This window comes from Myiozetetes cayanensis, unplaced genomic scaffold (genome assembly GCF_022539395.1).
Source record: "Myiozetetes cayanensis isolate MyiCay16 unplaced genomic scaffold, myiCay2020 scf9, whole genome shotgun sequence".
Lineage (NCBI taxonomy): Eukaryota > Metazoa > Chordata > Aves > Passeriformes > Tyrannidae > Myiozetetes > Myiozetetes cayanensis.
In genome coordinates, this window is record NW_026088185.1 from 13,154,843 (window position 1) to 13,177,915 (window position 23,073).

The 23,073-nt window shown below is 41.8% G+C and overlaps 1 protein-coding gene across 1 annotated transcript; it reads right to left on the minus strand.

Annotated features, from left to right (window-relative positions):
* Positions 1 to 5,978: 5,978 nt before the first annotated feature.
* LOC126652896 (inducible T-cell costimulator-like) lies at positions 5,979 to 18,356 on the minus strand. The gene is made up of 6 exons (XM_050340114.1): positions 18,275 to 18,356; positions 12,467 to 12,505; positions 10,129 to 10,467; positions 9,051 to 9,163; positions 8,350 to 8,440; positions 5,979 to 7,833 (listed from the first exon to the last, which is right to left on the minus strand). The coding sequence occupies exons 1-5, from the start codon at positions 18,354 to 18,356 to the stop codon at positions 8,351 to 8,353; spliced, it is 663 nt and encodes a 220-aa protein (XP_050196071.1). The 3' UTR covers positions 5,979 to 7,833; position 8,350.
* Between the last annotated feature and the right edge of the window lie 4,717 nt (positions 18,357 to 23,073).

The window sequence follows — 23,073 nt, forward strand, 5'->3', positions numbered from 1 at the left end:
CCAACTGGGAATTCTGTAACCCAAAGGATTGAGGTAGTAAAAGGGGGAGAAGTCTCTGAACAAGACTACCTTTCTTCCTCCTGCACATGCCTGAAAACTCGAAGTTCTTTCTGCTAGCCAGACCCCACTAATTCCAGTGTCTCTTTCTTACTTCCCTCATCGCACTGAAACCTTCCTGTGAGCCTGAATTTTGCCTGTTTGAGGGGCAGTAACTGGGGGTAGCTCTAAACATGCTTGGTAGTTTCCTTACAGCAGTATTAGTCTGTGACACAGGAGACACAGGAAACGCTGGTGATGTGTGAGACACCGGACAATGATGTATAAAATGGTGGCAAAATATTCACCCCAAGTTCTAAACTTTCATAGGTGTTCCTTTGCCCTTGGCAGATATGGGTCACCATCTGTCTGCAGGCACAGAGTCCAGCCAGCATCCAGCAGCAAATCGCCTAATTAGGTGATTTGTAATTGTGTCAGTAGCATGTGGCTCACCCAATGTGGAGTATTTTACTGAGCATACTTTAGGCTATCAAACAGCCCCTCCCAGGAGGGGTGAGTTAAACTTCCTGAAACAGGCTGAAGGTTCACTGGGAGAGGGAGAATGTGGGAGAGAGAAATCTCTGTAGTCCACTAGTAGGCAGACATGTGAAGAAGGCAAAGACATAGTTCTGATTAAAAGTCTATTTTGGTACTTAATCCCTAAATTTATCACACAAAGTTCATTATCAGTCCTTGGAATGGTACTGTGAGCGTGCAACCATTAGGCTGCAGGAGCATGTTCCATCCTCTCTCCGAGTCTGTGACCCGCTGCAGTGAAGTCGCTGGCAAAGTGCTGCACCCAGGCCCTTGGGACAAGACACCCCAGTACTTCAGTGATTCTCTAGCATCCTCTGCCCGACCCACACGGCTATACATCAGGTCTGGAGAAGGCTGAGTGTTTCAGTTTCTCAACCCTTTGGTAGATCTCAGATCACACAGGACACCAGCAGCTTACTGGAGAATGAGCCATGCTCTAGGTACATGTCCTAGCCACTTTAAAGAATCCCTTCTGACCTTAAATCCATTTATCCTGTGACAACACCTGTGAATTCAACTCCTGGAATATGGCTTCAGGGACCTGCCATATGTAGGCAAAGGAATTGCACTTTTCTGTTCCTAGGTTCTTGGGGCAGGGTCTTTAGACACCTCAAGGTGCCACAGACCCAAGCAATCCTTTGTGGATTGCTGAGTCACACTTAAATGTCTGAAAATTACCCTTGTTGCCCTTGCTCTGCACTCATATTCTTTATCTGCATTTGCCAGCACCCAGAAAGCAGAGAAAGTGTACCTTAAAAATTACTTAGAAGGGATTCCGTGGGATGCTCTGGTGAGCCATCAAAGTGAGCTGAGTGAACATCTACACTTACACTGCATATGTTTTGTTCTGCTAGCTTAGCTGCAGCAATGTTTCTCTGCATATTTTTCTGCACAGCTATTGTTTTCACTGGTGCCTACTAACTGAACACTGCTTTGTTACGGAAAGGGAAATGGGTCACCATTACCGGAACACAGTTCAGGTCTCTGCAAGACTCTTTGGCTGGTTCCGAATACAGCAGAGCTGTGATCTGTGTGCTGAAGGGATTCGGGGTCACTTGGAGCCTTCTTCTGTTTGAATTAATAGTTGTGCCTAGCAACAGGAGTTTTCTTAAAACATATAGAGGTGACTTTTCTCACCAAGTAAAACATGTTTTCATCATCTTGAGTGAAGAGGGCATTTCTTTTATTCAAATTTTCAGTGGAAATTATGAATCATGAGTCACTATTCAACATGGGTGGCTGTTTTCTCCAGTAGGTCTATATTTTCCAGTAAAGAGCATGCTCTTTAACCTTTAAACAGAAATATTACCAACCCACTTAGCAGGAAGGAAAGACTGGGCCTGTTTCATCTGAGTTGGATTCCTAATGCAAATGAAGTTTCCTTTAGCTTTTGAAGCTGGTGATGAGGCGGTAGGAAATGCTTCATAGCTCTTTGCAATGGCTGTGTGAAAAAGAAACAAGGAAATGCAGAAAAGGTGCTCAGCAGCAGCTCTTGCACTCCCTCCATGTGGCTCCTTGGCCAGGCCAGACTGCTTCAAACCACAGAGGGTGCCTCTGGCTGACAGCACAGCCCTGTCAGGGTTGAGCAGCTCCTTCACAGATGGAAAAGCTGCGGGTAGTGGCTGGTGTTTGGGAGGACAGTCTCCAACACACCCTCATAGGCGGATGAAGTCCAAGGCCAGGGAGTGTTCTGAATAAACATATTGTGCTTGAAAGGGATCCTTATTCATTGACTGCATTTTTTAGTTAGTCCCTTGAGCAAAAAACATGGCTTTTTTTGGAAGCAAAGATACTTTTTGCTGTGGTAGCATGCTTTAAGAACTGCTTATTTTAGTCTATTATAATCCATAGGAGTTATGGACTGGCTAAGGTTTTGTCAAACAACTTGGTGGATACCAGGTATTTTTCTGGAAACTACCTGTCCTCACAGGCAATATTTGCCAGCTTTTACTGCAAATGGGGACTGTGTCATCATGGTCATGAGGTTTTACAAGTCCCCAGATCCTAAATCCTTTCATTACATTATCTTCCTTACACTCCTGGAACCCACACACCCCTCTGACACAGGCATGGCAATGTGTTTAATTTCCCTTTCAGAACCACTATATATCCAAGGAGGGTTTTCTGCCATGCCCTCCCCCTGAGCTTCCCCTTTCTGCACAGGTGAGTCACTGTGAAGTCCTGCTACCAACAGCCAGTGTCCCAGAGAGCTTCCCTGCTGCAGAAGGGAAAGTCCTGGCTGGGCTTCTGAAGCCCAGGTATTAAGAGGAGCCAGGGCACGGGGTGGATTTCCACAGACCTGTGGTTATGACTGAACAGCAGAGACAAAGCCAACAATAGGGATGGCAGTACAAGCACTGGTCTGGCTTTCAAGGCTGTAGGTAGCTAGAACTACTGAGGTATAGCTCAGTCTCATGAGAGCAGCAGCACTGAGCTCTGATTTCTTTAAGAGAGTCTGTCATCCCTTTGTCTCATGGCTGTGGTCCTGCCCAGTTGTGTGGGACCCACATGCCAGCCTGATCAACAGGAGGATCCACAGATGGGAGGATCAACAGGGATTTCTGCTGGCACTCTGCCACGTGCTTAATACAGCATTTGCTGTTTCACTCAGGCCCAAAAGAGCCTTAATGAGCAAACTATGCAGTGTTCTCGTGTTCCACAGATTATGTTCAAACTGCCACCTTTGGAAGGCAATATTCTCCCTCCTGTTCTCATTAGCTGGTGCTAATAAAATTTCCACTCTTCACACTGTTTCAGAGATTTTTTCAGAAGAACCCTAACACAGTCAGTGAGCTTTCCTTCTCAGCACAGAGAAAGGGAACAGCCCCTTGCAGGTCTTTGCACAATCCAGACATTAAATCCTGGCCTCAGTTCTGAGATGGCAATGCACTATTATAAACTGCATGAAACTTGCTGTTGCAGTGCATTGGGACAGAGGATGAAATATCATTGGTGATGGATTTGCCAGCAGCGTACTAAAAACTGGGAGGAGTGTTGCAGGATTTAATACATAGAAGACATTAGATATTTCAAAGTTGTTAGTGTCTGCAGTTTTTAAAAATGATTATGCTTGATGTGTGCAGCCGCTAAATCTTTCTTGTTGATAATCAGGGCTGATTTATCTCTTTTTAAAAATTGATCTCAAGCCATACAAGATCTAATTGCTCCCAGGAGGAATTAAATAGCTCAGGCATATGCATTTAAATGAAGCTCACCCCCTGACCTCTTCTTCATATCTCCAGTTCATACCTGTCCAGTTCATTTTTCCAGAAAAGCTGTTTAATCCTTCCTATTCCTCCCTCTTCTCCAAGCGCTGAATTGTGAACTCATAATCATAGAACATAAACACAAATCTCAAACTTTCATCTCTCAAGAAAATGGGAAATGTTTATGACAGTGGGTAGACTGCTATAACAATGATGGACTGGACAGCTTAGGGGACTTGGGTATATGGAGTGTCTCGTTGCAGTTAAAGTCAAACCAAAGGCAGAGACTGCCTGCCCAGTAAACCTTGTATAGGCAGAAGTCCCTACTAACTGAATGGATTTATTTCTAACTAAACAGTTTCAATTACCCTGTATTTTTCGTGTTTTGTTTTGTTTTATTATTAATGTGTTATTCTGCATGGTAGCTTATAGTTTCCAATGTGTAGGGGACTCCCCTCATTATAAAACACTTTATGAATAATGGTGTACAATATCACCAGTACTGGTCCTATTATTCATTTGTTTGCTTTACTCAGGTTTGGGAACCTCTTTTCCCCAGCCTTAAATGAACATTTTAAAGTCTGTAAGAAATATGGTAGAACTCAGAACTACTTGAACTTTGAAGTCAGTGGAATACCTGTACTAAGGGAAATGGGCCCTCTTAGTGTCATTTCATTCCCTATACTACATATTAGGTATGAAATTGCCATCTTGAAACTAGTCATTAAATTCCAAGAGCATTCAGATTTGGGTTCATAATGCAGGCTGGGAAAATAAGCTTGCAAAATACATAGGAAGGTTTGGATTTTAAACCAACTCAAGGTATACAGGTGTTCACATTATGATATACTTATCGTTTATCCTTCCTTACATTTTGGAGTGGCTGAAGTTGTCACCCTGTACATCTTTCACCGGTTTACACCAGATCCCTCTATCTGTTTAGCAGGATTATTTTCCCTCAAACCATAAATTTTTTTATTTCAAGTCTTAACCTTCAAGATCACAAGTAGTTCTCTGCCATACATGCCTGTTTGTTTACTGACTTACTGGCTTCACATACTCCATACTTACTGATACAGACTGGGAAGATCTAAAGAGCATTAATGGGTGTAAATACATGTGGGGTGACTGTGATAAATCAGAAAGGATGAAAGCATCTTACTGACACCGAATCTTATATTAGATGTTGTATGACAGAAACTGGTTTTACATGACCGCTGTTGTTAGGGATTCAGCTCCTGGAAAAGCCCCAGCCAAAATAAGTTTTCAATAATAATCTCAATGAAACAATAGAAGACAAAGATGTAGAAGGAGAGGTTGTAGGACCCTCCTCATGGACTCTCAAACAACTGTAAAATTTCTGTGACAACCCCAAACCATTATGTAGCAAACAGAGAAAACATATGTTGAGACTGTATATTAGTAGTTTATTTTACCCTCAGACCTCTGATTTCCTGGCTGTTATTGGGAAGATTCTCAAGCTTCTGCTTGTCTTGAAAGATAATTTTTTTAAAGGAGTTGGCTGTAATATCCTTATTGGAATTTTTTTCCTGCTAAAATTGTCTTTTCCCAAAACTAGGAGTTTCCAAATAGAGCTTTTACTTTTTGAAATGATGACCCGTTAGAATATCAGGCTTTTTTTGTTTGTTTGTTTATTTTAATCCTTTCTTATCACACAGTCTATAGACTCAGTTCGTGTTATTTTTTCATGGTATTTTCCTTTTTTTTCCCCCTCATTTTGTCATTCTTTCTCTTCTCTCAGCTCCTTTTAATTTTGGAGCATTGAAGAATGGGAGAAAGAAATTGAAGACTGTCCCAAACTAATCCTGAATATTATAAGTATCCTGAAAAGGGGTTAAAGAAAAGGAGGAAGAGATGGGACAATATGAAAAAAGACTTTCTCATGAAAATAAAAGGAAACAAACAGATCCAAACTGTCACTATCTCACTGCATAGAAACAGGTCCAAATTTTTAGTTTTCACTTTTTTAGTATTTTTTTCCTTAGTCCTTTTCCTGCTTCCCACTAAGATGCTATACAGGGATAACTATTCCTGTACTCTCTTCTCCCCCATTGTGCTGTGGATTTTATAGAGTTAAATTCTTTCACGTGACATGTATTCATGCATGAACTTTCTTGTGGACACATATGGCATAATAAAAAAATGTTTTATTCAGAATAAAAATATATTTTTCCAGAAAGAAAGCAGTAATGGAACCTGAGACTTCCAAATACATTGTTATAATGAATATAAATAGTTTCTCTCTCCAGTGCAAGATGTATGTATTTTGAACTGCCTTGTTAAGCCGTTCATCATTTGTCCTTTATCCAGCAACATCTCAAGTCAAACCTCGAGTTCTTCCTTCTTTCAGAAACTCTTTACTTTTTGAATTTCCTTCTCAGTCTGGTGAAAGGTTCCAGGGGGTAGGATTCTCCTCTGTTACATAGGATCTGGCATGCAATATTTCTCCTAGGTAGTAGAGGTTAGCTGTTTTCACCAATAATTTTCAAAGGCAGTAATTTCACCAATACTTTTTTAAACAGTGAAATTGGTGTATTTGTGGAGGCACAGAGAAGAGCTTCGTTTGCTGGAGAGGCCAAGTAATTTGGCAAAGGTAATGTGGCAGGACAATGGGACAGAATGTGATGTTGCCCAACACAGCAGGGTGCCCTCGTCATCCCTGCCAAGTAGCTGGTTATCTCTGCAGGGTAGGGGCTGTGTGATTGGCAGTCCCCACTCATTCTGTACCTAACTAATTTCCCTTTTCCTAATGTCACAGTTAGCAATTTGCACTTTCGCTCTGCAATATTTCTGTGTATTCAGGTGTTTGTTGAGGGAAACCCTGTTCTTGATATACCATCTTATTTTCTTCTCATCCACATTTGCCCTACGAAATTTAAGCACAGCCTTCTCTTTGCCAGACAAGCAAGCTGTGAATCGTTCTCACCAGTGTCCTCTGACCAACACCTGTTTTTTTTAATGTATTACAAAGAGGTTCAGAATCCATGTACCACTCTAGCAGCCAAATGGTGTCTGGCAATGTATGCGGTTTGGATTCCCAGTTGGTCATTTATGGTCAGAGTTTTGATGGATTTCACAAGGAGTATGAAGGATTGATTGTTTCATTCATACTGAAGGCTCTCAGCAATTTCAGGCAGGTCAAGTAACCTGTAAACCCACGGGGGAAGTGGTAAAGGTTTCATGTCAAACCAAAAGAGGAAGTTAATTGCACTGCAGAGTCCATGTGGACATAAGGCCATAAGGGCCTTATGGACTGTGTTGTATTTGTGCTGCAAGACACGTGAATAGGAGAGATCACACCTCCTAGTTCAGGCTCTGATCCTGAAGATTGGAACTGATCTAAAGAGCAATTGCAGTCTTGCAATATATTCATCTTGTAATATATTCTTCTGTTAGTAAACACATTCAGAATTCAATTAAATAAGGGGACCCCCAAGGTGTGAATGGCAAAGATGTATTGATAGCACAAATACAAAAAATACAGATCATATACCTGAGGTACTGTGTCACAGAGAAGTCTCTGCTGTACTCTTTGCTGTACTCTTTGCTGTACTCTCCTGGGCTTTGTTCCCCTGCTAAACTGGCCCAAACAAAAGGGCATGTGCAATACATTGACAGTATGGCTGTGCCACAAGGATTGGCACTGGAGGTAGTCTTTTTTTTTTTCACCAGTGGAAAGTTTGTCCTAAAGGAGACTAGAAAATGTAAGTTCTCTCTGTAGAAGCACTACAGCAATCTACTCTCAAGCAAACTAATTTTCTACATTTTCTTCAACTACAAACAGACATCTTTAACACGTTGTTAGCACTTCATGTCCAAGTCAGTGGGTTGGGCAGGGTGCCAGTTAACAAACAAGGCTAGAGCAAAACAGCCCAGAACAGTACTGGGGTGGGTGTCTCATGACTGAGCACGGGACCATCATGAGAGCTCAGGGAGGCTGGGAAAGGTGAGGAAATGCTGATTTACTATTGTCCAGGTTCAAGTAGCTGGAAAACTGTTCTTCCAAAATTTCCATGCCACAAGCAACTTATACCTAGAATAGAAATGGAGAATCAGTTACACGAAGCACACCATGTGTCTGAATCAGTCCAAATTCTGCTTCTGTTCTGTTCTGTAGCCAATAGCTTCTAGCTACTAGGCAAGGATTTGAGTAGTTAGGAAGTTCCTCATTCTCTACAGAATATTTGCCTTTACCCAGTAACACTCAGTAAATCCTGTAAATTATTTTCCCAGAAAGATTTGGGGTACTACACATCATCTGAAGATTCTGAATGGAACAGTTTCTTATCTCTTCTTCATGCCTAAGATGGCACAGATGTGAAGCAGTTGCATTTCTAGGAAACAGTCCACCAACTATGATTCAAAAGGTTTTCAGAGATTTTGTTTTAATTTCATCTTCCTGCAGCCTGGCAGCATGAACTCCATTAACAAGCTACTGTAACAATCCCACCCGGCCATCCAGAAGCAATGGCAGAGACAGCAAGCAGTCCTTTCCCTCCCAGAGAAAGCCTGGTAACAGACACAGAGGTACAACAAGGCTTAATACAACCTCAGATTCTTGGTTTTTTAGCTGCATTCACTGCTGCCATGGGCATGTATTCACTGTTGTACTCGTGGGAGTTGGGGTCACACTTTTGAATCTGCCAACAGAGGGAAAATGCCATGAATTCATTTGTGGTCACTAAACTTTGCCACTCCTGCCTTTGTTCTTAAAGTAGGGCAGTAACTCTGGCTGTTTTCAGAGGGAACAATAAAGTCAGAATCGACAGGCACTCACATAGAAAACTTGCAATAAGACAAACTGAAAATTAAAAACACACATTGCCCAAAATTGCCCATTGCTAATGTCCATGGTCTTCCTTCTTTCCAAATAGTTCTTTGTTTAAGTGGTTTTGCACCAGAACAGTGCTGAAATTGCTCCACTGATGATTTGTTTCCCCTTCTTGAAGAAAACAATCAGGTGAATTGCTTACCAAAGTAATTTTGCTGACCTGTGCAGCATTTCTCCTCTTTCCTTTGGTTCCCAGACTTTAAATCAATAAACAATTCTGTCTTCGAGAAATTAAATCTGAGCTGCTGCCATCAATGACAGAATTTCAGTGGAAAATTAACAACTCACTCTTTTTGTCAAAAAACACATCATGTGCTCAGTGAGTATGTGCCTGTCCCACCCTCTAAATCTCATTAAATCAAGTTCCCCATCCATGACCCTTGAAAAAGGACTCTGCATAATCTCATATATTTGCTTACCTTGTTCCTCAAGCAACAGAGTACAACACAGCAGACACAGGAAATCAAGGAAAACACGATCAGGCCAATAATTATCCATGACTCCTGTCCCAGTGAAAAGCAGTCTTCCTTATCTGAAGATGAGGAGGCAAAAAAAAGTCATTGCTGACAATTTGCATTTTTGCCTCCTACAGATAACTTCAAATTCTTTTCACTCTTCTCTTCTTATTAAAAAATTAGCAAAAGTGAGCTGTGGAGAAGGATTTTCCTGAGGTGAATCACCACTTTGGAAAAGTGTATTCAGCAGGAAGCAAAACATCGCAGTTTCCCAGAAGGAGAGGCAAAATTGTTGGTTGACAGTGCTCAAAGTGGACTGAAAAGAAACCAAGGCAGGCTTGAGAGCACGCTGGTATTTCAGATGTGAGCAAGGCTGAAGCTTGCATTCAGTGAGCACCACAGGTGATGGAAAGGGCAGCCTGACCAAAAGAAGGGTAGAGCTTTGCAGGCATGTTTGGATAGGAAGGCAGGCCGAGGTACACAAGATCAGCCTTGCCCAGATCTGGGAGAAAATATGATAGGGTATGAAACATTTGGAAAAAACTATGAACATGTGGCTATCCATACAAATGGAAATGGACACTGCAGACAAAATCAAATGCCCCAGCTTGATTCTGAAAAGCTTTTTTAAATTCAGAGAAGGCTGAGAGATAATTTGATTCAACCACATAATTGCAGCCTCAGCATCTCAGCTTCTATCTTTGTTTATTCTTAACATTTACACTCAGCAGCTTGAAAATGGACAAGAGAAATTTCTGCTGCAGGCACAGGTGGGACTGCAGTCCTCCAAAAGCTCTAGTCTAGTTAACTTGGGTGCCACCAACTGTATGCAAAGCTCAGCATGGCCTGAAAAACCTGCCCAAGAAGATGAATAAATACAGAGAAGGCATGCTGAGCAGTCTGCCAGCACAGCTCCACTGCTACGTGGTTATAAGCTGTCCTGTAAATAGCTGTGCAAACTCTAGTCACATTTGTCACTGCAGCATAGCTGTGCCTAGTGTCTACTTATCAGTAAACTGAAGTGAGGGAGAAGTAAACTTACCTTGGATGTACAAATAGGTTTCTTTCAGCCGGCATTCTATATAAGGAGGGGGGAAGAACACCTCCAGACAGTAGGTGTAAATGTCAATATGCTTTCTTTCCAGACTTTTAAGAATGAAAGTGGTGCTGCTATTTGAATTCTTTGTCTCACAGTAGGTGGCATTACTCTTGGGGAAAACTTTCTCCTCATTCAAATGGAGTGAACAGATTTCCTTCTTTTCTTTCCCTTTGTAGAGGGTCATGCTGAACTCGCTCACATTTTTGGGGTTGGGGAATGTGAAGTTGAAGTTTCCATTTTCAAATTCCACCATCACCTGGGGGTCAAGGATATGGAGCTGATCTGAAGATATGAAAACAATAAGTATAGTCACTCCCAGAGCAATGAAAAGAATTCCTAAAGTGTGAAGAAACTCATTTAAACAAAGCAAGTGAACCATGTGATTGAAACTTAAGGCATGTAGGTACTCAGAAAGGCCTGGCTGCGGAAAGCAGCCCTCACAATGAGGTCCCATTGCATCATTCTGGTCATGTCAGACATTACTGATAAAAAAAAATAAGACCTGGCTTGTTGTCTACTATAAGGCTGTAGAAGTCACTGTTGGTGTTAGATCAGTGACCTTGATAATGTTACTTGTTATTAAACTTACTAAATGATAAAGTTACTAATCTTACTTACAATATCACTTAGTAAGTATTGTTTAAAGACTCCCCTGGACCAAACACTATATAGACATATAATCCCTGCCTCAGACTCTCAGATTGTCCTATTCATAGGTAAAACAAGGTGGGACAAAGATGACGATAATTATCTCTATTTATGGTTCATAATCTGTACCACAGTGATGATGGAATTACAGAATTTTGGAGGTTGGAAAAGACCCTTAAGATCATTGAGTCCAACCATTAACCCATCACTGCCAAGTCCACCGCTAAACCATGTCCCTGAGTGCCACAGGTAAGTGTCTTATAACACCTCCAAAGATGGTGACTCCACCACTTTCCTGGGCAGCCTGTTCCAATGTTTGTCTGCTCTTTCAGTGAGGAAATTTTTTCTAACATCTAAGCTAAAACTCTTCTGGTGCAACTTGAGGACTCTTCCTCTTGTCCTGACACTTGTTACCCGGGAGAAGAGACTGAACTCTACCTTGCCACAACCTCCTTTTAAGTAGGTGTAGAAAGTGATAAGCTCTCCCCTGAGCCTCCTTTTCTTCAGGTTAAACAACACCAGCCACTCCTTTCACCAGCTTCATTACCCTTCTCTGGATACTCTGCAGCACCTTAACAGCTTTCTTGTAGTGAGAGGCCCAAAACTGGACACAGCACTCAAGGCATGACCTCCTCAGTGCCGAGGGCAGGGGGACAATCATGCCCTGCTCCTGCTGGCCACACTGTTGCTCATACAGTCCAGGATGCCATTGGCCTTCTCAGCCACCTGGGCACACACTGGCTCACGGTCAGCTGCTGTTGGCCAGCACCCCCAGGTCCTTTTCCACTGGGCAGCTTTCCAGGCACTGCCCCAGCCTGTAGCTCCATTTGGGATTGCTGTGACCTGGCCCTTGACCTTACTGAACCTCATAAAACTGGCCTCAGCAGTCTGTCCAGATCCCACTGCAGAGCTTTCCTACCCTCCCACCTAAAGTTTCCACCTAACTTGATGCTGTCTGCAAACTTACTGAGGGTGCACTTGATCCCCTTGTCTGGGCCATTGATAAAGAAATTAAACAGAACTGTCCCCAGAAAAGGGCCCTGGGGAACACCACTTGTGACTGATTGCCAGCTGGATTTAACTATCCACTACCACTCTCTGGGCTCAGCCATCCAGACAGTTTGATGATGTAGCTGAATATTTAAAATGCGATGTGAGTCCAAAACTCCTCCATAACTGCCTAACCACAAACCCCAACTTTTCTGTGTTGAGTAGACAGTGATTTGAAGCACGTCATGAAGTTTCAACCTAATTACTTAGATGGCTATAGCACCTTTATCACTAACATAATGGCAAAAGTAGAAGATAAAGGTCACTGTGTGCATGCACCCACATGCAATCCAGAAATCACATCTGACCTTCCTAAAAACTGCCTGAAAAGCTCTCAGATCTTGTGCAACTCTCACTGGGCAAATTTCTTGGAGAAGCAAAAGAAAGTAAACTGACCAAGGACCTCCTGCTACCTCAGAGTTTGACTCTGTAAAGTCAGCAACCAACAGCATGGGAAACTCTTTCAGATAAAAACATGTCAAAGTGTTCTGTGAAAAATGACAGCCTTTTTCTTCAGGGGCAGTATTTCCTCATATAAAAAGGCATTTAAAACCATAAACGAAATCAGGCAAATGTGTCTTACCTATATTTTTGCACGGGTTTGATGAGCAGCTCTCAACTCCTGAAAAATACAAAATTTTTCCTGTTTAAAATTCAAGAAGAGAAATGCAAGAACAAGGGCTGAGCCACGCAATGTTAAGATGCTGCAGAAATTTTTTATTTTGTATCATTAGCCTGTCTGATCCTTCCTGTGCTACACTATAAAGTTCTATGATGTGATAAAAGAATGAAATATGAAAAACAAAGTAGAAAGTAAATGCTTAAGGCAAGAATTTATGTTGCTCATACATACAGCATTTACAGATTCCTAAAACACATCTGCAGAGTAATAGGTGTACTTCATAAATAGAAGCTGAGACGAAAGTAAATTTTTCCCCAAAATCCTGAGGAAATCTGGCCCAGGTAATACAGCATCCTTTTGATTTCTCATGAATCTGAGTCTGCAATGAGCCAGCATTATACTTTGTTTCCAGACCAAAGTGCTCATTTCCATCAATGTTTATTCTGTTTCCCCCACTGCTCAACTCTGCATCGAAGTATCGTATGGCACATCCAGAATGAGTATGTGGGTGATGTTCCAATATGTACAGCAAGAAAACCTTCAAGCAATGCATACAGTTTTGTTCCATTTTCAATAGCAACTTTTTCCTTCATTGTTCATAGATGTCCTTCATTACAGGGCACAGCCACATTTTTAATGTGTTCTGGCTTGGCTCTTCAAGCTGCAGCCTCCATCACCACCCACTATGGCAATACTTTGAAGTGGTTTGTATGTCAGGACTGGCAACAATAGCACAGTCTGATAGTGTTTCATTTGGAATTCTTCTTTTTGCAGTGTCCTAAAATTGAATGTAAAGACGGGGATAGAGACAAACAGAAAAACTGTGCTTTTCCTGTTTTCTGGGAGTCTGTGTAAGTTCTTCAGAGGCTGCTTAGATTGAAATATACTCTACATCAGGATTTTATGATGCTAAGGAATTATGGGGCAAATACTTAAAGACTTTGATAATATTCTTCTTGTTACTGCTACAGGGTAGTCCAGATCCACACAGAGCATGCCCCCATCTGTGCCAGGTAGTGCACTGATTACACAGTATGAATAATCTTTTTCCCAAGGCACCTGTTATCCTGGACATCTGGCCTGCATATGCACAGGAACAGCAGATTATTCTCTTTTGGGAACCTTTGTATGATCTCAGCTCTTTCTGGAAAGAGACAATCTTTTAGTGTCCATGCTTTTTCCTTCTTTGAATCCTCGCTCCCCAATTACTACCATTGGCAAGGGTATTGCAATGAGTGATACTAGTCTGAAACATTTTCAGTGTGACACAGAAGCTAATGGACTTCTGGAAGACACTTTGTGGTGCCCGGTTGGAAAGCTAAAGAAACTTTATCCCTTTTTGATGGATGTGCCATCTTCCTAGCTATCACATTCTTGTGGTTTACTGTGCACAGTCAGTGTCCTTATCTAATTCAGCGACAGCTCTAATGTCTGTACTCTGCTCAGGACTGCTGCTTAAGTGTATAACAGACAAGGTATTTGGCATCTCTTACCACTGGTGTGAAGATAGAGAGACAAAGCACACAACTCGCCAACCCACAGTGAAATAGAGCTCCAAAACCTCTGAATGCACAGACAGGGAGGTGCAAGCCCTTGAAATGTTACATAGTGTGAAAGGCTGAAAGCAAAGGTCAAATAAAGAAACAGTTCTTGATGACTCGCATGTTGCATGATGAAAAAAACCCCAGCTGCTATGAGAACAGCATTTGAAATAGAGGTCTTTTAAAATGCTCTGTAGTTTGGTAACATATACCTTTAAAATTTGGCCAAACAGCAGAGAAATTATTTAGGGAAGGGAAGTAAAGAACAAATGTGCTGGTACAGCAGAATTACAAAGCAGGATGAATGTGTAAGCTAATCTGACAGTTCTGAGAACACCCTCCTGTAGCTGAGATCTTTATGTTTGTCACCGGTCATCTGAGAGGAGAGGCAGATGCTGACTCTGCCAGGGCAGCTGCAGAGCCAAGTGGTGCCATGTTCCCTCCATGTCCCAGAGGAGCATGGCACTACCCTACTCTGAGCACTAAAGCAACAAATTTGAATTTGTTTCCTCTGTTTGTCTCTGCGAATAGTTCAGTTTGGCTTTAGCTAATGAAATTGCCCTTTCATACAGGGTAGTTTAAAATGTTTGTCAGAGGTCATGGTTTTAATCCTTGTTTTTAATGGAAAAGGGCAGAGAGAGTTCATTAAACATTTAGTTCATGTGACCTTGTGTCAAGCTGAAAGATTGTTTTGTATCCTCTCAGACCCAGAAGCCTAAACTGCCTATTCTCAAGAAAGACTCAGTAATGTATTTCTCTGAATGAGCATTTTGATAAATGTGATGCAATTAATATTCCTTTGAAACAAGTGCCCATAGAGAAGAGTGTGCTTAGCACAGGATAAAGGCAGCACGTTTTGAAATTAGATTAACAGTGTCTAAGATTAAAGCACAAAATTGTCTATATGGATGACCACAATGGGTGAGATCTGACATAAATTTTCAACTCACTGCATCAGCTCCTAATGTGAACGCACTCACTGAACACTAAAGGGTCCTTCCCCCTCCCTGTGCCTGATTGCCGTTGCCCTGTGCCCATTTGTACCGGTTCATTCCCAGGGAATCCTCTGGGCCTGTAACGCTCTGGGCTTAATGGCCAGACACATTTGGGCTGTCATTTGCCAAGCTCCAGTCAGAACAAATGTACACTTGGTAGGCTCTGAAATAAGAAACTTACATTTAAACATCCAATAATATTGGGAGATTCACTGATTAAACCTCCCTAATACCACCTCATAAATATGTGAATAAAAGACTACACCGTGGTATTGTTGGAAATGAACAGAATCTCACTGGTTCGATACGCTTAAAACCTAAACATGCTTAGATTTGGCCACAAAGTTCCTCTTTGTTTCCTAGCAGTGTCACACTGTGGAGTGGCATGGAGTTGTTCCTGACTCACCTGACGTGAAGCAGAGTGTCAAGACAAATATTACGGTTCAGATGGAAATCCAGGAGATGAACATGTGTATGAAAGTAACATCTTGCTATATTAATTCATCTTTACTGCAGCAGGAAATCCCTTTGGCAGATGTTCGGGAATTTCTATGGTAGTGTGCTTGGATACTGAGGCCAATGGAAGGTGCATTATTTTCATTTTAATGGGATTGCAATTTTGAGCTTTCTAGTTGCTCTTTGGCAGACGCAGTGCTATTTGAAAGCATCACCAATCTGTTACAATTTTTGGTCCTAGCAGAGGTTTAAAGCCCACTTTCAATCACTTTTCAAGGTTGGGGTTTAGAGTAGGAGAATAGAATACCATGCTTGGTTTTCTTGCTGTTTGTATTATTTGCCCTGGCTCTCAGAAAGCTAACTAGCTGATAAAAAGAAGCAGAATTTCAGTTGTGTGTTTTTACCTCTGAAGATGAACAAGGAGATGGAAAGACCTTGCCTCTAAAACAAACACATTTGTTTTGTTAATACTAAATGCATAATGAAACCACACAGTTTTTGAAGTTGCTACAGCTTTGACCTTTCAAGGCACTCTGAAAGATGACACTGTCAATTCAGTGTCATTAGTCATATGCCTAAAACTAATGTTCCTATCTTTCAAGAATCAAGGATAAAGAGAGGAAAGAGTGCTTCCGGGCAAAGCAAGTAATGGACAGAATTATCCTAGGAAGCCATCTATAATCTGAATTATTTCTATGATATAACTTACTTTGAGAAACACCAAAACTCTTATAAAATATACCACTAAACAACAGCCATTGTTGATAATATTTCAGAAGCCCTTCTAAGAAATGACCGTGACTTCCTCCTGTATTGACAACAGGGGATCTGTGGGTGAAGAGTGATAATTCTTTGCGAATGTCGAAGCTCATGTGCAGTGCTTCATAGCAAGGGCCTCAAGCGCTATAGAATCCTACTTACAGCTCTGTACTCCCAAATCCCATAGCCTGTGTTTCTCTACAGTCACCAGAGAGGCTCCATGCTCTTACAAACTATTTCTTTATCACAGTGGGGTTCTAAAATCATAATACTCATATGTGCACATATATATACACCCTTCTGTGACCTATTTACATTGAAAAAAACCCCTATCCACAGAGAGTTTGGGGCTTGCTAAGTAGGGCTTGCAAATCACCAAGTTAAAAACAAACAAATAAAAAGAAAACAACCAACCAAACAAAAAAACACACCAAAATCTCAGAAGTTACTCTGCTTTTACTCCAAAAATTTGCCACAATGCTGGGCAGCACTCTCTGGAGAGCTAGCTTGTTCTCTGAGTAAAAGTATCATGCTACTGTGTCTTATGTCAAGTTGAACTTTTTAACAGGAATGGTAATAACTAGTACTTTTTATACTGAGAACAGTGCAAGATAAAAAAACATGAGATACCGTTTCTAATTACAGGCAGTCTCTTTATCCTGTCATCTTCTCTACCTAGTCCCCTTCCCAAATCCTATCCTCTATATTTGAAGGAAGGGAGAAGGAAGGGAAAAATGTGGGCATGAGATAGAACAATTACTTACACCCTGAAAATTACAGCCTGTTTCTGCCCACAAGGAATGGCCTTTTAGGTAGCTTCAGCCATGTGTAAAAGCATGCTGGTCAAGTAAACCTGCTAAATGGACTAGGTGAGAAATGTAACCTCACTGAAAGGACTTTTTGCTAGTAGATTTAAGAATAACTGAGAAAGGAGAAAAAGGGCAGCTCACGTCCCTTTAGCGATACTGATTACAATTGTCCTTTCTTGGGATTTCACCCATCTTTCCGTTCTATCTGAAAACTCAGTTTACCATCCACGTACTAGTTAGCCTTCAAACGGGTATCTGCATGGCCAGAAGAGCTGAAAATTGGTTTTTATTTATATGAAAGCTTGAGTCCTGTATGAAACCTCAGAAGTACTTAAATTCTACATGGGGGCTTGGAACCTATCCTTTATCATTAGAACTCCAGGAACAAGCATATTAATAGCCCTTGGCATGACCTTCAAAGGAGCGTATTTAGATCATGCTTAATAACTGTACACACTAAATCTCAGGTCTTACTTATATTGCATCATACCAAATCCTTGGACAGAATACATATAAAAAAAGGACTCTTCTTAATCAGGTATCATCTGTATTTCCATTCTGACCCACCAATATGTGGGTTTCAGAGACAAATGTGAGCTGTGGTATTTTACTTTGCGTAGCTGGGATAAAACACTTGTTAAATGGCACATCCATGTTTATGGCTGGACCAGGATCGGTGCTGTCACTGTGCAGCTTCTCAAACACAGCACAGGAATGCTACGCTTCCTTTTCAGTCTGTCTGTGTTTCAAGCCTGCATCAAACCAATCCCATCCACTCTTCCATGCCATATACATTTTTCATTGTATAAAAATTCCCCGTCCAAACAACAACAGGTTTAATATTAATAACTTGGCTTCTCTTTATAGAGCCATTCACCATCACGCTGCTATAAGATCTGATGCCCAGCAAGGGAAGCTGGTTGAAGCACTACAGTCCAAACAGCTAAAGGGTGACACTGAGTAGATGAGCTAAAGAACATCAACAGTTAAAATGTGTACTTTTTAGTTTCAGAGCAAATGCCCTGAATGATGGTAGGAATTCTCTTCCCACCAAGTTTATTATCTAGTGATAATAAAGTTGAGAGCAGTCTTTTTGCAGCTGTTTCCCTTGATTACCTTTATCCTCCAACCCCTTGCTATCATGCCTCATTTACTGTCTCCCATCATTGGCTTCGTTCTGCAAGGAGAATAATCCAAAATGATACTCACTGTACAGGGCTTCAAAGTGAAAGCAGAGGACACAGAAAGTTACAGCAACTGACTTCATGCCTGCCTGACACAGAGGCACCATCCTTCTGTCTGCCGTGAAGATGGGGAAGAACGCATGGGTAGAAAAGGAAGTGGTTTGTGGGCGCTGGGGGAAATTGTAAGATAATCAGAAGGACTTCGTAATTTAACCCCTGACTACATTATAGCATTATATGGGCAGTATTAGCATATGTCAGCATTATCTGTTGCACACACCTGTGGAGTTTAATGCTTTTTTTTTTTCCTACCTCATGGCTTGCTGTCACAGACAGGAAGATGAAAGACTTCCTGACATTAGTTTTGATGGTCACTTCTGATAAGACCTATTTCCAGTCAAGTCTATCAGAATAGAGGCTACAGGCATCTACAGTACACATCTACAGACGGCCATGGTCAGCAACCTCCTTAAATTAGCTCACAGTACAACTGGCCTTACGTAACTAATGGCCTTGTTCTATGTGCAATCCATTCATTAATAGGGTAGGAGTCTCTTGTGTGTGCTGGTCCTGAAATTCATTGGAAGAACACAGCCAAATTGCGGAAAGATCCCTTCAACCCTGTGACTTCCTAAAGGTTCACTCCAATGTGACTTCCAGCCTGGAGGTCAGGCTTGCTTTGCCTGAAGTTTCATGAGAAACTGCCTCTTCAGGCAGCTCTGGGAGAGGAGGAAATTGGACCCAGTGCCCTGGGGCCTTAGGTTAAAAGTTTCTGTACTTCCCTCTTCCTTGCTTTTTGCAGCACACTCTATTCTGGCCTGTTATCCATCTGTATTCCAGGAATGTTTTAGGACCATTTGGGACAACATGTTCTACAATCATTTAGTCCTGGCTATTTATTTTATGTCTATAAACTATTTCTAATGCAGATAACGTGCAAGAAAAGCAGCTGATAAATCACGTTTAATATATTTGATGCAGTTAGCATTTCTGATTGCACAAAATGAAAACACAAAGGACTAATAATGGTGCCTTAGAGACATTCCCGGGGTTGAGTCCTTGTAATGGTCATGCAGTGGTACCAAGTAATTGGTCAAAAACAGGACTGTGTTACAGATTCACTCCTATTTTATACTGTGTGAATAAATCCTCACATGTTGGTTTACTCTTCCTCAAGAAGTGATTTAATTTCTTTCACTATTACCGCTGTAGTAGTGTTTACATGGACACCGGCAGCAAGTTTTACTTTCTTCAAATCTTTTCAAAGTCCTGCAAATCTTTGCCTTTTTTAAAACTAAAATCAGAGCTGAGCCAGAGTCAAGTCAGGATTTATCAAAATTTTTGGCTCAAGTCTCTGGAGCCAAACATAAGAAACTCTAACTGGAGAAAGTGTCTGCAGTATGCTTTTAATTCTGAAGCTAAAAAGTAATATATGGAGGTCCAAAAGATAAAGCTGCAAAAGATACATCCGACTCTGGAATTTTGTGAAGGTGTGATCCACTTTGGGATCTACTGAGGTTCCAGGTAGGATCATCTTTTCCATTCCCCACAAAACTCATGGGGAATGCTGAAAGATCAGAGCAGCCCTCTCCTGGGACAAGACCTTATTGTTCCTCAAGTAAGCACAGAAGATGCTGCCAGAAAGACTTGTAGAAAAAGAGCTGCTGCTGCTGCTGCTAAATTGAAGGTGGAAGAGAATCATGTGCCAGGTACCCCTATCCACATCTCTGGGAGACCATGCTGACAACACACCAAGAACTGAGCCCCTACAAAGCCTACCACAGGCTGGGAAGGCTGACAAAGGTGGAGTGGAATGTATTCCTTTGAGCAAAGCTTTAGCTATTTTTTAATGAAAACAAAAACAAATCAGTATTGTTAGCATTCAAAATTTTTATGTCCTTCTCAAAAATTTAAGCATTTTGTTAGGAAATAATTTTGATAGAGAAGATTATATTTTTTTAACCAATATAGTTATTTTGGAGCAACTTACTTCTTCCCCCTCTCTCTGCAACTGTTTCAGTTATACCAATGCAGAGATGATTAATACACACCTATTGCACCTCTGGGGCAAGAATAGCTACTAGCTTAGCTTGATTGGCATAGATCTCACTAGAACAACTGAAGCCAGTAAACAGTTTGTGTATGTTATGTATTCTCTCTTTCCTATAATATAGCCTGAAGTCTGGAATTAAACCTTCTCTTTTTCTGGTTCCTGGCACTTGAGATTGCTAGAACACACTGATCCCTTTGTTTCAAAAGGGTCGAGTCTGGAGTACACTTTGGGGTTCACTTGGCAGCACTCTGAAGTTTGATCTAAACAGTGATTTCAAGGGTATTTGATGATGAACCAGCAGAGCCTGTGGCTCTCACAGTGTATATTCACAAGCAAAGAAACACAAAGTCAGCTCAGGGCCCAGCACGAGGGATGCTCACCTTCTAGTCCCCACCAACAGAGACTCCTCCATTGCCTTTCAGTTCTTCTGTCTTTGCCTCCCTCCTCTGTCAGCACTTACCTACTTCACAAAGGCATCGTTACCGCAATTTGGAAATGTTTCCTGTAAATACTACGGTTGGTTACAGTTAACCACCTGGGACAAGCAGTCTGTTTCCACAACATGTTTCCTACAACTGCAACTATTTTTGCTCACAAACACGTGTTTCCTTTTTCCATCCTCATTCATTTCTCTTCTCTGTGTCTTGATTTTCACTCTTCCATCCCCACATCTCTCTCAGAGCCGGCTTCTTTTCTCCTCTGACCTGCCTGTCCCCCAGTCCCTGAATACCCTTCTCCTCAAGCAGTGGCTGCCCTTCACCACATGCAGTAACTCAACACTTCTGCAGTTTCCCTAAGGACACAGAAAAGATTTCCCCTGTGTGTATGATGTATATTTTTCTTTGTTCTGTTTAATCACATAATTTTTATTTATACTTACTGTTACCACCCTAAGCGATGTCCATGTTAGCAGAATGATACTGAAAAGTCTGCTGTGAAACCAAAGTGCATTGAAGTGTCTTATTCGATCTCACCAACAGTTTTCCACTTCTGCTTGCGGATGGTGAGCAGTTGCCCACAGCAATATAAAATATTCTCTCAATAGAATGCTTTGTGATTCTTTCTGCAGAGGCTTCTATAGTCTATCCACACAAATTATATTCCGTTGTCTCCTGCTGCTTCTCATTCTTTGCTTCAGTATCTGGCCTATATTCTCATGACTCTGGGTCATTCCCTCGGGGCTGGAGCAGAAAGCCTCTACACTCATGTGTTTTCATTTCCTGTCCTCCTAGTTGAGTAGGGGAACAATGACTTTCACTGTGCTATTTTTAAGGTCCTGTGATGGTTTTAAATCCCACTTCCCATCTGCACCACTCCCCATTAGGTGTGTAAACAAGCTGCAGTCATTCAGTATGTAGAGATTTCAGCCTGAAATGCAGCTCATGTGCTCCCTCATTTGTTCTGATGCCTCCTTTGCTGATATATTGGTCTAATCTCTCCTGCAGGCCCCTGGGGCATGCTGTAATATTCTCTCCATCACTGTGCCAGTGGAGGCTACTGGTGCTCAGCAGTAGAGCACCTCCCTGCAGAGCAGATCTAATGAGATGGTCCCCTTTGGGATTGCAGTGTGTGTGACTTTGCTTCTTGGTACAAGCTCAGCTACCCCATGAATTTTTTTTTTTTTTTTTGGATGATACTTGAGAATATTTCATTGTCACTGACTTCCCTAAAAGAAGAAAAAAAAATAAGTATGTTAAGGAGTTTAGCTCAGCTCTAAGGTTTGCAAGGGAGCTGACCTATAAATTCAGTGAACAGGAGCCAAGTGGCAATTCAGCCAAGTCTAAACAAGTTGCCCAGAGAGGCAGTGGAAGTCCCATCCCTGGGAACCACTGAGCGTTGCTGAAGGTGTCTCGGACTATTGCAGGGAGCTTGAACTAGATGGTGTTTAAGGGTCCCTTCCAACCCAAACTGTTCTATGATTCTAAATGCCACTTCAGATCCTGGGACTAATGTTTTGGACTGGCTGACTCAAAGCAGCTGAGAACCACTTAGGAAAAAACTGCCTCCATCCTATGTCAGGAGCTGCTGTGCCTCTGCATAGCCAGCCCCGGTGCGTCCTTCAACATACTTACCTAGCAGAGGTACCGAACCCTTCTCCAGGATACGGAGTGTAGATAAAAAAGGGCCCAATGTGCAGGTGGCCCTGAGTGTGCAGGAGGTATTTAGGAGAATACAAGCGTTGTAGATGGCCTGGGTTCATGGGCAGTGCTCCAGAAGGAGGAGTGTGCTTTCTAAGCCATTGCAGTTCCCTGTGGCCAACAGGCTGCTGTGTGGGACTTTGTTACAGGGCCACTTATATCTAGATTTGGAAGGGAGGTCTTCCAGAATGGATAGGAAATATGTAAAACCCAAATGAAGTGCAAACCCGGGGACCCATACTGTTATTGTCTGGCACCTGGGAGCAGTGCGTGACAGATACATGCTGATGAGCTGGGTGACCATGGAAGTTATTTGGCTTCTGGATGTAAATTTAACTGTCTTTTGGGTGTGACAGTGATGAATTATGCACATTTTGTAAAATTTTCACACCCCAACTCTTTCAAAGCTTGTAGTAGGGTGGGGACTCCTGTTATGTGGTTATCTGGTCAGCTGCCTTGAAGGAGTTACAATAGAAAGAGCCACATTCTGTGGTGCTACTTGGGGTTTGTGGTGTGATTTTTATCTGAGCATTGCTGTGATTACTTTTTAAAGGTAAACTTATACTACCACTGTGTTGACAAAGAGGAACTTTCTCCAACAGAAACACTCCCCAAAGCTATGATGCATTCTTG

Coding starts and splice junctions, on each gene's coding strand:
- LOC126652896 (XM_050340114.1), bottom strand. CDS start 18,356: ATGGTGCCTCTGTGTCAGGCAGGCATGAAGTCAGTTGCTGTAACTTTC. Junction 10,468..12,466: donor AAACCCGTGCAAAAATATAG/GTAAGACACATT, acceptor TCATATCTTCAG/ATCAGCTCCATATCCTTGAC. Junction 8,441..9,050: donor TCTGTTGCTTGAGGAACAAG/GTAAGCAAATAT, acceptor CTCTGTTGGCAG/ATTCAAAAGTGTGACCCCAA.